Source organism: Mus caroli, chromosome 4 (genome assembly GCF_900094665.2).
Source record: "Mus caroli chromosome 4, CAROLI_EIJ_v1.1, whole genome shotgun sequence".
NCBI lineage: Eukaryota > Metazoa > Chordata > Mammalia > Rodentia > Muridae > Mus > Mus caroli.
This window is the reverse complement of record NC_034573.1, coordinates 75,665,320-75,679,355: the sequence shown is the minus strand read 5'-3', so window position 1 is coordinate 75,679,355 and position 14,036 is coordinate 75,665,320. Positions and strand designations below refer to the sequence as shown.

The following is a 14,036-nucleotide window of genomic DNA, read 5'->3' as shown; positions in this document are numbered from 1 at the left end:
CCTGATACCTGAGACAAGGGGGCATGGCGTTACCCCAGCCTCAGCCTTCATAGGTTTGGGGAGGCTTAGCTGGGGAGTCAGCATAGCACCCTGCTCGGCAGATAAGTCATCTCTTATCTCTTTTGTTATATCTATATTTCTCTAATGAATGAGAGTATTCCAGAGTCTGGAACCAACAGATTCACATACATTTTGAATATAACACCATGTTTCTTACTTTTGAAATCTGATTCTTTCTTTTCTTCTTTCCTTCCTTCCTTCCTTCCTTCCTTCCTTCCTTCCTTCCTTCCTTCCTTCCTTCCTTCCTTCCTTCCTTCCTCTCTTTCTCTCTGAACTTTAGTTCAGACTGATGTAGGATATCATCTGTCAGTCGTGCACCTAGATAAAATGAAGAACTTGCTTGAACATTCCTTTCTAACTCCAGGCCCAATATTCAGAGTTCAGGTGTGTGGGATAAGTGTGACTTGGCTCACTGAGCCTGCTTCTCTCAACAGTGAGTCCCATCAGTCCCATAGTAGCAAAGATCAATGCTCTCCACTTCTTCTTCCCATACCCTCACTGAGGCCTCACACGCCATGGTGCCCTTTTATGAATGTAGAAGATCTCACACTTCTGGCTTCCTTGCTTGCATTTCCTTGTTCTGTTAGCCAAGTGGACAATGCTCCTTCAGCTGCACAAGCTCACAGGGTGAAGGCCCTTCTTCCCGATCCTTTCCCTGGCTTCTTTGAAACTGTGTGGCCTGAGATTAGTGGTGTCTGTGCCAGACATTGCCTGGTGCTTTATTTTCATGGTTTCATTTGATACATAGGAGTCTAGAATTTTCTTTTATAGGGGAGAGAAACGTGGCATTTAGGAATTATAGAACTTGTCTAACAGCATACAAGTAGCAGTCTCTGAAGAAACAATCATGGGGCTGGAACAATAGTTAGCAGTTGAGAAGACTGTTCTTGTAGATAACCAGCGCTCACACCGTGGCTCAAAACCAGTTCCTCCCTCCTGTTTCAGGGGATCCAATGCCCTTTTCTGACCTCTATCGGCTCTTGCATGAATGTGATGCATCTATCTAGACACACACCAAAATAAATGCATAAATTTTAAAGATACAATCACACACAGCTCTTGCTGGTATCAAAGTAGATGTTCCCATTCCAAACCTTTTGTGCGCAATGGACTCACTGGGAGCTCTAAGTAGCAGTTTTCTGGTTCCCTCCTTGGAATAATTAAGTGAACACTTGGAGGTAGTTCCTGATGGTCAGCAGGTGATTCTAACATGTAGCTTGGTGGTCTCAGATGGAGCGCCCTCCAGTCTGCAGCTTCGGTACATGCCATGACATTAACCATGCATACCACAACGTCATTCACACTGTTCTCTCTCTTTTATATTTTTTTCTCTCCTTCAAAAGTCAGAGAGTGCGTGGTTGCCCGTCTATATCAGAGTTGGCATTCCTAACCAGGTCCCAAGGGCTGCATTTATGGCCATGTTTGTTCTGGAGGTGGACCAGTTCATACTGACCCCTCTGACAACCTCCGTTCTGGACTGTGAGGAGGATGAGACTCCGAAACCCTTGTTGGTGTTCAACATCACTAAAGCCCCGCTCCAGGGCTATGTGACCCACCTGCTGGATCATACCAGACCCATCTCTTCATTCACCTGGAAGGATCTCAGTGACATGCAAGTTGCCTACCAGCCACCAAACAGCAGCCACCCTGAGAGGAGACATTACACGGTAAGAAGGAAGGGGAAAGAAGTGTCCAGCCTGGTGGGTTTCAAAAAAGTATTTGAAAGTAAACAGTCACTTTCTCAGAGGAGACTTGATTTCTGCAAGTCACAATGTAATACCCTTCAGGGCTTCCTGAAGAGACACTGGTGTGGCCGATTAAAAGAAGGTGTTTTATCTTGAGAAATGGCTTCAGTTCCAGCCCACGGCTGCCATGTTGAGATCTAGGTGGACTACATGTGGCTGTAGCTCTCTGTTGTCCAGAGAAATCAGAAATCTATACCAGGGTTATAGTTCTGTGGGGCATGGAAAAAGGATGGAGACAGTAGATTGCTGGCTGATAGCTTAGCTTCAGGTTCAGGAGGAAATCCTAGCCCAAGAACATAAGGCAGATAGAGCAGAACACGAACCATCCTCCTCTGACCTTGTGCACACTCAGACTTGTGCCTTTGAAGTGTAGATATTATATATATATGTGTGTGTGTGTGTGTGTGATATTTAATGTGTGATATATGTGTGTCTATCTATCTATCTATCTATCTATCTATCTATCTATCTATCTATATACCATGTTCTTACATACATATACACATGGAATAATAAATAAATAATACTAAAGTACATGTTTCAAAATAGCTAGTATAGAGGATTTTTTTGTTCCCAACGTTGGGAAAAGATACATACAAGAGATGATGGTACAGATATGGCACTTCCCTGATCTGATTAGGCACAGTGTGTAGGCATGAGTGTCTGTGTGATACTATACCCTAAATATATACAATCATGATCAATTAAAGAATTAAAAACACCAAAAAGTAATACCTAGGAATGAAATGAGCGATCTCACAAAATAAGTTACTTCCTATAATAAAATAACACCCCGTTCACATGGAAGTTTTGATGAGTCAGTGTGTGCATATGTGTATATGTGTGTATGTGTGTGTGAATGTGTGTCTGTATATTTGTGGGTAAATATGTATCTGTGTGTGTATGTCTGTGTGTGGCTCATACGAATCTGTTTGTTTCCAGATGGAGCTGGAGGTGTACGACTTCTTCTTTGAGAGGAGTGCCCCCATCACTATCCACATCTCCATCAGAACAGCAGACACAAATGCACCACGGGTGTCTTGGAATACAGGTGTGGGTGTGGTCCGAAGGGAAATGCAAGGAAGTGGGTGGGCCAGAAAACTCCTTTTATTCCATTTCATCCATGAGGCAGTGGAAACAGAGACAGACCAAGAGCAGCAGACTGTTAGCTCTGTTCTTTTTCCTGGTAGCTGGTGAGAAACTGAAATCCAGCACCCTTGGGTCTTCAGGCTATATTTCTTCTTTGGGAGAGAGGCCGGAACAGTGACCCCTTTGAACTGAATGAAGAGAGAAAGTAGCTCTTGTGATATTGACTGAAAGTAAGACAGAAAGTCAAGGTCTCCAACTCAGATTTGGCAGAGGGATGGGAGCAAGGTGCAGCCTGGAACCCACTGTCCTGTTTTTGTTGGGTTGCATGGAAACCAAAATAAGTAAATAAGAACTTAAGCAGCTTTTTAGAGGGGGCTTTACCCGGCCATTCAATTCCAAGTAGACTGGGAATGTGATTTATACATTTAGATGAGATGCAAATGTGGAATGCAAATGAATTTTCCTTTTCACTAATAACATTAATGACATTTAAAATGTACTTCCAAGCAGTGCTGGGGTTGTGCTAGGAGGAGGGACTCATTCACGTCCAATTTCAAATCTCTGCTTCAGCTTATGATCCTGGCTGTTCGAGAGATAATGAGAAAAATGAAGGGCCTGGTCAACCAAAGTTGAGTAGCAAGGCTACTTTGTGCAGTTACTGTGTTCTAATGAGGAGATAAGATCAACTGTATGTATGATACATGATGCTCAGATACACCAAGGAAGCTGCAGGACTGGCTTTGGTTGCTGCAAAAATTATAATCCTTTTTAAAATGAAGTGTTACATATTATGAGTTTGGTATCTGCTATTATTGAAAAGTTAGAGGCTATGCTAAGTAGGATAACTCTTCATTTTTCCCACTACATATAATATAGATAGAATTTCTGTTAGCATTTTGATGTGTTGATTGTCCTCTAGTCTTCTTGGATGCTCCTATGATATATCCACGATGCCTTACATATGCTGTGTTGTGTGTACACATGTCCCCAGCCCCACTTCAAGAACCCAGCAGGCTTCCTGGAACTCATTTGCATATGCTTGCCTTTCTCTTATCTCCACCCTCCCCTTTGCCCCCTCCCCTCCCTTTCTGGCTCCCCCTTTCTCTCTTCCTCTCCCCCTCCCTCTTCTCACTTCTGTCTGTTTCTTGTTGCTGTTGGTTTATTTATTTATTTATTTATTTTGCAGTTATAGATGTCTTAGCCCAATTTACTCAGGAAACAGACCTTGAGGTAGATCATCTATGGATCCTGTCTTGAAAAGGAAGAGCAGCAGGCATTAGTCTGATGTCTCTGTAACAAATACCCAAGGCAACTGACTTATAAAGAAGAAGGTTAGCACAGCTAGAGCATCCAGCCCATGGTTAGTTGCCTCTGTCACTCTGGGGCTCTGATGAGAGAGCACGCACTGGCAGGAGCTTATGGAGAAGTGAAGCTTCATGGGCAAGAAGCAGCAAGACAGAGGAAGAGGAAGAGGCTGCACACCACAGTCCCCTTCAAGGGCTTGCTCATGGTGACTTAAAGATCTGCCCCAAGGCCTCGTAAAACTATGATCACCTCTCTCATACTGCTACCCTGGAGAGCAGGCCTAAAATATGTGGGCCTTTAGGTGATGAATCATAGTCCAAGCTACAGCAGGTGATACGGCTGAGCTGGTCACAACTTTTCAGTAAGATATATGGGTTCTCAGTGTTTAGTTTCAGGTAGTTAAGGATGCATCTTAAGGAATCAATTGTCAGACTGAAATTAGAGCAAAGTTTACTAAAATCACAAGTGATATTCAATTTTCATGAAAAGTGTTTAAAAATATAACTTGGAGATAAGTTCACGAGTGAAAAATCATTAGCCTTAAACAGATATGCTGGATGCACAGAATTTCATAGGACATGTCTCTGTGTTTCTTACAGGTTTGAATCTCCTGGAGGGGCAGTCTCGGGCCATCACTTGGGAACAATTTCAGATAGTTGACAATGATGACATCGGTGCTGTGCAGTTGGTCACCATTGGTGGCCTGCAGCATGGACGGCTTACAGTAAGAGGTGAATGATTGACCTGTTCAATTCAAAATTGAGCCCAGGGACTAGGGATAATGCAGTTGGTAATGTGCTTACTGCTTAAGCCTCAGAACTGCACAGAAGGCCCGTGTGGTGGTGCATGCTTTAAATCCCAGCACCAGGGCTTCCTAGTCAACCAGCTTAGCCAAATCCATGCGTTCCAGATATCAGTGACAGACTCTTCTCAAAAAACAGAGTGGGAGGAGCTAGAGAGATGCCTTTCAAACGTTAGCATTGCTCACCCTGGGGTGAAGCATGGGTTGTGGAATCCCATCTCCAGAATTTCCAATTAAGTAGGCTCAGGCCAGAGCTCAAGAGATTACTCTTCTAATAGTTTCCGATTTGGTACCGATGCTGCTAGTTGGAAAGATTGCTTCCCTATGCTTGATGCCACAATGGCCATGACCTAAGAGTTCACCCATATTTATCAGAGACTTACTGATGTACCAGTTCTTTCATGTTGCCGCAGCATAGCTGCACACATACACATTTGTATCTACTTATGTTTGGCAGGATTTACCAAAAAAAAAACAATAGCATGCACACAAATATATAAGGATGACTTACTCTGTGTGTGTGTGTGTGTGTGTGTGTGTGTGTGTGTGTGTGTGTGTGTCTATGGTGACTGGGAAACCCTACGATCTCTTTCTGGAAAGAATTACTCTTTATGTACAGAAAAGCCCATCGAGTAATTCAGTCCTGCTCCAGGATTTGAGAACTAGGATAGCTGATGAAATAATTCTCGGTCCTATCAAAGCCCTGGGAAACAAAACAAGGTGGGTGAGAATCCAAAGGCCCACATAGTCTGGGCATGGAGAGAAGGTGACAGAGAGAGAGAGAGAGAGAGAGAGAGAGAGAGAGAGAGAGAGAATATAAATGGATATATAAATGGATGGATGGATAATAGATAGATAGATAGATAGATAGATAGATAGATAGATAGATAGATAGGTAGATAGGTAGATAGGTAGATAGATAGATGATATAGAGTGCTCACTATGCCTCTGCATTTTTGTCTTACATCCATAACTGTCTGGTATCTCTTAGTTGACACCTAAAATAAGCTATAACTCTATTATTTTCCGGGTTTCACAGGGTATCAAATACTTGTTGCAAGTCTACACAGGTCGTATCCAACACTAAATACAGCACCCTAGTGCTCATTAAACTGCACAGGCTACAGACTCTCCTTAACTTATGGTTTTGTTTTTGCTTGTTTACTTTGTTTTTACATTTTGAGGGTGTCATAAGGACTATTGCATATGTGTTTGACTTAGAACATTTCCAGTTTATGATGGTTTACCTTGCATAACCCTCTGGTGAGTTTAGGGGCATCTGTATTGCCAGTGTTTCCTATAGTCTGCTGTCATGCAGCGATTTCTTTCTCAGAGGCAGCCTCTGCTCCCCACCTTGACCACTCGGTACCCTCTCTGCTCTCTCCATCAGAGGGGAAAGGATTTCTCTTCACTGTGACTGACCTTCAAGCTGGAGTTGTCCGCTATCATCACGATGACAGTGATACCACTAAAGACTTTGTGGCTTTCAGGATATTCGATGGCCACCACAGCAGCCACCACAAGTTTCCTATCAACATCTTGCCTAAAGATGACAGCCCCCCATTCCTCATCACCAATGTCGTCATTGAACTAGAAGAGGGGAAGACCATCTTGATTCAAGGGTCTATGCTGAGAGCTTCAGATATGGACTCCAGTGATGACTACATCTTCTTTAATATCACAAAGTTCCCACAGGCTGGGGAGATCATGAAGAAGCCAGGGCCGAGACTGATAGGTAAGATCTAGGCAGGTACAACAGTTTGAATGGAAATGAATCTTTTTTTTTAATATTTATTTATTTTATGTATATAAGTATACTGTAGCAGTCTTCAGATACACCAGAAGAGGGCATTGGATTCCATTACAGATGGTTGTAAGCCACTATGTGGTTGTTGGGAATTGAGCTCAGGACCCCTGGAAGAGCAGTCAATGCTCTTAAACACTGAGCCATCTCTCCAGCTTCCGATTTTAATTTTTTTGTTGTTTTATTTTTGGTTTTTTCGAGACAGGGTTTCTCTGTATAGCCCTGGCTGTCCTGGAACTCACTCTGTAGACCAGGCTGGCCTCGAATTCAGAAATCCACCTGCCTCTGCCTCCCAAGTGCTGGGATTAAAGGTGTGTGCCACCACGCCCAGTGAATTTAATGTTTTTAAAAGAACTTTGTGTTGTGGTCAAATTTGTGTAAGGGTAGACATCACATTTATGAAGCAAAGTTTTTTATATATATATACATATGTATAATTAATTTTATAAATTCCCATAAAGAAGCTTAAGACATACATTGAGTATGTATTGACCAAGGTTGTACACCTAGATAGTTCTGGTGCCAAACCTCAAGATAACCATCATGCTATTAAAAGTTAAGTTAGCCAAGGACGGCAATAGAATAAATAAGTCTGAAGACAAATATTTGGTTTATTCTAGATAGTTACTCAAATAATTTTATTAATATACTTGCTTACATTTTGGTGTCAAGAGCTTGATAGTGTGGATCAAATAAAAAGTGTTCCTCAGCATTTTTTTTTGAAATGAAAACTATTCCTTAAAAATATTTTCCATGGTTAATCTCCACATTGAGAGAGGGCAATTTTAATTACGGCTCTAAGTTTTGTTAAAAGTATTTAATGCAAATCTTTAACTATATGCAACACACTAGGCAGAGAAGACATTGAGAAGTGAGTAGAATTTCACTGCATGTCAACACCTTAAGTTGTATGGTACTTTGTGGTCTCCTTAGGGTATCCTGTCCCTGGCTTCCTGCAGAGAGACCTGTTCAGTGGAATCATTTACTACCGTCACTTTGGTGGAGAAATCTTTGAAGATTCTTTTGAATTCGTCCTGTGGGACAGCCATGACCCTCCAAATCTCTCAGTGCCACAGGTGAGAGCCCAGTTCAGAACATCGTCCTCAAGTTGTACACAGCAGTGTTAGCTCTAAGAGATGTTATTTAGCAGTATGTGAAAATGGGCTTCAAGATTCAAAGTTTGAGAAGCAATGGATTAGGCAAAAATAAGCAGGCCCTGCCCCCACTCCACGCACGACTATGCCTGCACTTTTCTAAAGCACTTTGCAAGTGTTTACATAGTGACTGTTTCTAAGGTCACTTAGCTATAGAATTCTTACACAGACAACCTCACAAATTTACTTGCTTCTCAACACCCAGAAAAACATTTTTTTTTTAAAGCTAGTGTTTAAATTACATAGTCAAGGGTGAGACTTGTTGAGTTTTCCTCCTGTTCCCAACGATACAGATAAACCTCTGGTCCTCTCTACTTATTCCAAGCCCGTGATAGAAGGAAGCCTCCTAAGAGTCATTGTGGGAAAGTGACATGTGACTTGGAGAGTACTGAGCACCTGGAAACTACTCAAAAAAGAAAAGGATTCATTTCTTGTTTTTAAGATCTCAGATCTGCCTGGCTGTAGAGGATATAGTTTAAGTCTACAGTAAGCAGAAATAAGATGAAGCAAACATCACATAGAAATTCTAAGAGATGGGAATCAGTGTAGCATATGGACAGCTGTGACTGTGTGCACTCTGCGAGGAAACGGTGGTGAGGAGGAACGGTCAAATTTCAAAAGAAGCAATTGAAATTAAGTGATCATGAACTTTGTACAATATTGTGAACAGTCATTTTATATCTGTTACCTTCAAAGGTTGCATATATGTGGGCTCTGGCAGTTCTTGACCCTAGGAAAGACTGCGTAAAGCTTGTGTTCTATTGCTATAATGGGTTCCTAGAAAGCTACAGCCACAGATATTAGCCAGTGTGCAAAAGACCAAGCTGTACACCTGTTTGCTAATGTGGTCATACTGAAGGGAAGGATCTGAAAGGATGGCGTCACAAGACTGGGAACCTGGTGAAGTCAGTGACGCCTTTGCGGACTGCATTAGAAAGAGAGCTGTGAATTCGTCTGATTCTTCTTCTTCTTCTTTTTTTTTTTCTAACAAGCCAAATCGTTTTAAAGTAATCAGCCCTTGTTTCATCAGTATATCATACCTGGTGTTTCCGGGTTAAGCTTTTATGGGAGATGGTGGTTGATTTAGTAGCTCAATCTCCCGTGCATCTGTTGAAGCTGTTGTTAGGACATCATGCCATGGTTAGAAGACTGTCTTTACAGAAGTTGAGATCTCAAGGCTTCTTCTTCTTTTTTTTCTTGTTAAACATTTAAGAAATCGTGTTATTCATATACAAGAAGAGAAGTATCACACCTCTCTATAACAGAGACCAAGTTAATGAAAACTCTTGGAACAATTATTTCTCAATCTGGGCAGGTAAATCAGTCTAAACTCTATAGATCTGGCACTACATTTATTCTGCATAGTGGATGGGTTCTTTTATTATGATTTATTTTTATTTATTTGTGTGTGGTGCACACACAACTATGCACATGCATGTTCAAGTGCTTGTGGGGGGCAGAAGAGAGCACCAGATGTCTTAGATCTGGTGATATAGACAGTTGTGAGCTGTCATGTAGATGCTGGGAATGGAATCCCAGACTTCTATAAGAACAGTAAGTGCTCTTAGGAGCCTAGGTCCTCTGTAAGAACAGTAAGTGCTCTTAACCAGTGAACCATCTATCCGGTCCCAGGATGTTTTTATTTGTTGTGAAGGAACATATTTAACACTTTGCCCTGCTTTGCTGTTCTTATATTTCTGGACTAGGGAAAAGTCTGAGTAGGAAGGCTACAAAGTTGTCTCGTGTTCATGCAGCACATGGTTTAGATTTTTGTTGTTGTTTTTTTCCTCTTAAACACATTTGACCCACCCCCTCTGTATATTGTGTTTCCCATCAATGATTCAACAGACTGATGGTAGATAATATTTTTAAATTACTTCTGTTTTGAACCTGTCCTTATTCCCCAAGCCATATGAACGATAACTATTTACATTACAGTTGCATTATATTAGATATTGCTGACAATGTAGAGGTAATTTGAAGTGTACCAAAGGGAAACAGGTAGGCTTTATGCAGATACAGCAGATTTTATATAAGGGACTGGAACATCCGCAGAGTCCAAGATCCATAGTGAGGCAGTGGAACTCCTGGAGCCTATTTCCCGCAGACACCAAGGGGTGACTGTTTTTCTAGCTCAGATTGTGTGTTCATCCCACCTCTTCACCCAGCATCTCCACTTCTCTCTGACATCAGCATTTAAAAGGCATCCTGTTAAACAAACATTTAGTGTCTTTTCCTAAAAGCTTGCACAAAACTGTTGTAGTTCGTAGAGTGGCCAGCCCTAACAGTGCAAGTAATTCTTGTTACTGAGAAATACCACTGGGTGTTCTCAAAGAAAGAAAAATGAAGACTAAGCTAAAATCTGAGCTCAGGGCATATGAAGGATCAAGAATTCATGCTACAGGGAAGTCAGATGTCACCTGGTGAAGTGTGATTACAGAGCCTGAATCCAAGGGTTAGGTTTTGACGGAGTCATTTGGCATGCAGACCTTTTTCTTGTTATTCTGATTCCTTGTACATCTGTCTGTGTGTGCTGCAGTCACAAGGACACTGGAGGACTTTAGGGAAGCTGGAATACAGTGGCTGGTGACTGTTTTGAAAACTGGTTCCCATTCTGCCTGGGAATGGGTTCTTAATAATATCTTTGTTATGAACAGATTTCAGCACAATGAGAATGCTTTTATTTCTCTGTGGAGTTTGCTAAAATGGAATTTCTCTTGCCCACAGACACATACACTAATTGTTTGAGCATGCATAAATATGTAAAGACACACCAACTTAGGCGATCATAAAGCATGTTGAAAAATGCGCCCACCAAGAATTACTACAGGGGATAAAAAGCACGCTCTTCCATTCTTCCTTCATAAAGAACACATTGGAGAATAAATTAGCATGGAAAATGGTCTCTTTGAAGGCACAATAACTATTGTTTCCTTATTAAATCCAGTTTTTCAATTAAGGAGAGCCTCACCGATCCACACTATCGCTGTGAGGGTCCATAGAGAATTTCTGAACTTTGTAGATTAGAAAAATACTGTAGGTGGGGGAAAATCATGACACAGATTCGGGAGACTAGAATTATCATTGTCTTTGTAGTCTTTTATTTTGATAACCGGCCTTAGTTTTTAATCACTCTAATATTATAACTGGATAATTTATAGACAACAGAAACATTTCTTACCATCAGAAGACTGGAAAGTCCAGGGCCAAGGTAGCATCCAGGTTGTTGTCTGTCTGGTGAGAGTAGCTCTTTGTTTCCAAGGTGGTACCTTGTCACTGTGTCTTCCTAAGAGGACACATGCAAGGCATAAAAGGATAGAAGGACAAGCTTTCCCCTTCAAATGCATCCAACCTGTTCATGGGTGCATATCCCCTCTGATCTAATCATCCCAATACTGTTGCATTGCTGGCAAAGTTCCAAGATGGACCTTGGAGGTGAACACAAACCCTCAATGGAATTGCAAGGGATAAACCAGGTTCAGTGACAGTTCCAGCTGAGAAACTGAAGATGAATCCAGAAGATCCTATAAGAGCAAAAATATCTGGCTTCTTAGCGACAGTGAGAGGAGAGCATGGGATTGAAGAGACAATATGATATGATCTGAGGGAGGGGAAGGGAGTCCACCCACCAAGTGCCACCAGAGTGTTGCATTTATATTGAGAGGCGATAAAAAAAAAGTTGAAGAAAGATCTTTGAAGTCATGCTAAAGAGTTAGAGGAATGTTACCTCTAGATGGCTGTTTTAGGGTTTCGGAGGAAGTGAATTAACTCATTTGACTTGTGTGTTTTTAAGTTAATGCAAGTTAATAAAAAGTGTAGAATAGCAAGTATAGGAGAACAAGGAGTTAGAGTTGTTGCAACCACATAAGGAAGAAACTATGAGTGGTACAGGAAATTTGGCAATAGGTGGGATGCGGGTGGGGAAGGAACCAAGAGTGACAACAAGGGGTCCAGGATTAATGATGGAGTAGAGGGAGGAAACAGAGACGCATAGGTTATTACTAGAAAGGAGATGGGAAAATAAAATCAAGATTGTACTTTGTTGTCTTCATGTCAATTTTCTAATGGATTAGAAATTAGGAACACTTCTAATAGATTAGGTTGAGTTGTGAATTTATATATATAAATGTGTGTGTGTGTGTGTTTTTCTGGCTATCCTAGAACTTGATATTAGCCTTGAACTCACAGAGATCCTCCACCTCTGCTTCTTGAGTGCCAGGATCAAAGTTGAGTGTCACCATGTCTGATGTGATGATTATATTTTTAAAACATAAAACCAAATGAATGAAGCCTTAGTAGTTTCTACATCACTCAACAGAAGTATTTCATCAATGACAGTTTGGAGAAGTCATCTTAACTGTTCCAGGGTGATCCTGGGGCACTCTCTTTGGTGTTTTCATGTATTTCAATTTAATAGAGCTGTGCGTTTTCATTCCAGGTGGTGACAATTCATATCACTCCAGTAGATGACCAGCTTCCTAAAGAAGCTCCTGGCACTTCCCGGCATTTGGTTGTCAAGGAAACAGAGGTGGCCTACATCACTAAAAAGCACCTACATTTCCTAGACATGGAATCCCGTGATGGGGAACTCATCTACACAGTAACACGCCCTCCATGTTTCTCCTTCAGCCACAGGTGTCCTTGTAAAGCTACTATATGACCCGCTGGTTTAGCAGTGTCAGCGTGATTCAGTTGCTTCATTGGGTAGACTTGAACTTACATCCGATTTAGCATTCACTTTTATCATAAATTCATCTTTACCATAACTGAGTGAGTGATAATTAGTGACTGCCATGCACTTTGTAGTTTTCAGCACAGTGTGAAACAGTCTAAATACCATTTTTCTAAAGTAAATCCTTATTTTTTCTTTTTTTAAAGAAAAGCATTATTATGTCTGCAATGCAATATTTTTAGATACGGCAGGCTATTCAGTGTTCATGTTTTATGATCTCAGTTCAAAATGGTAGCATAAATATTCCTTAGGCTCGTGTCATATACTCAAGTGAGGAAACACTTGGGAGGAAATTAAGGATTCCTTTTAACCATGAGACAGCAAAAAACTTTGTTCTGTCATGATGAGGGTGGCATAGATAATGCTGAACTTGATGCTATAAGCTCCCAATATAAAGAGACTGAAAGTCTCTGCTTTCTTCCCACAATGAAGTGTTTTTTAAAAAATGGATTCCGATGCAGGGGTCTTTGCAAGCATCATGGTGGGCAGGGTCATGAACCATGACGAGGTGAGCCTGACTTAGTTTGGATCAAACTAATAGAGTCTCACACCAGGTGGTTTGTTGTCAGCATATTTAAAGCATAGTATAATTATGGAAAAAGTTTCCTGGTGTAATACAATCTCTGGAGCACAAGGAGGTGGAATTAGATTGTAACTCAATGGGTTCTGGAGATAGGCTACCTGTATTACCTGAAGGGCCTAGGAAAGGATCTGGCGTGATCTTGGTCACACAGATAGTGTAGAGGTTATTTGAGATATTAGCGACCTGTGGTTCTGGTTGTGAGAGCTTCATATGGCCTAGCCCCACAGATAACACAGATCAATAAGCTGTTAATCATCTCCAATTCCCAGCCTTCTGGATGGAAGGACAGGTTATACATCCTTTCCTTTGAGAGGATAATCCCGTATGCTTAACATTTCTGGTTTCCTTGTTGATCTGTGGGCACAAGGATCTTCATGCTCTCAGCAATGGTGGGTGATTTGATTTAATTTTTCTTAGCTGAAAAAAAATAAGCTTATGTGGTCTGCATTTTTCTTAGACACTTGGATGCTGGGAAGCTATTCATGGTGGACAGCATACCAAAGCTAACCAAAAATCCGACAGCCCCAGGGCTAAGTTCATTTACTCAGGTATGAAAATTTGTAAAAATGTTGGCTAACACAATATGTAATTACCTTCAGAGCAGGTGTGTTGTATGCAGTGCTGTGTCTGAGCTGCTACCCAGTCACTTCTGCCACAGTTTCTCCTGTCTTTATCCTTGTGCTTGAACACATCTGGTAAATATATAACATCTGTTTGAAAGGCGTCATCAAGTTGAGTGTAATTTTAGAATTTCTTGTAAAT

The 14,036-nt window shown here is 41.3% G+C and overlaps 1 protein-coding gene across 2 annotated transcripts in view; it reads left to right on the top strand.

Moving 5' to 3' along the window:
* The window catches only part of Frem1 (FRAS1 related extracellular matrix 1), a 150,134-nt gene that overhangs the window by 44,553 nt on the left and 91,545 nt on the right, over positions 1–14,036 (top strand). For both annotated transcript variants that reach the window (XM_021160224.2, XM_029476581.1), the window contains exons 6-12: positions 1,404–1,727; positions 2,748–2,856; positions 4,799–4,930; positions 6,392–6,736; positions 7,739–7,881; positions 12,398–12,594; positions 13,732–13,822. In XM_021160224.2, the coding sequence (XP_021015883.1) occupies positions 1,404–1,727; positions 2,748–2,856; positions 4,799–4,930; positions 6,392–6,736; positions 7,739–7,881; positions 12,398–12,594; positions 13,732–13,822 (1,341 nt within the window). The remainder of the gene's footprint in view (positions 1–1,403; positions 1,728–2,747; positions 2,857–4,798; positions 4,931–6,391; positions 6,737–7,738; positions 7,882–12,397; positions 12,595–13,731; positions 13,823–14,036) is intronic.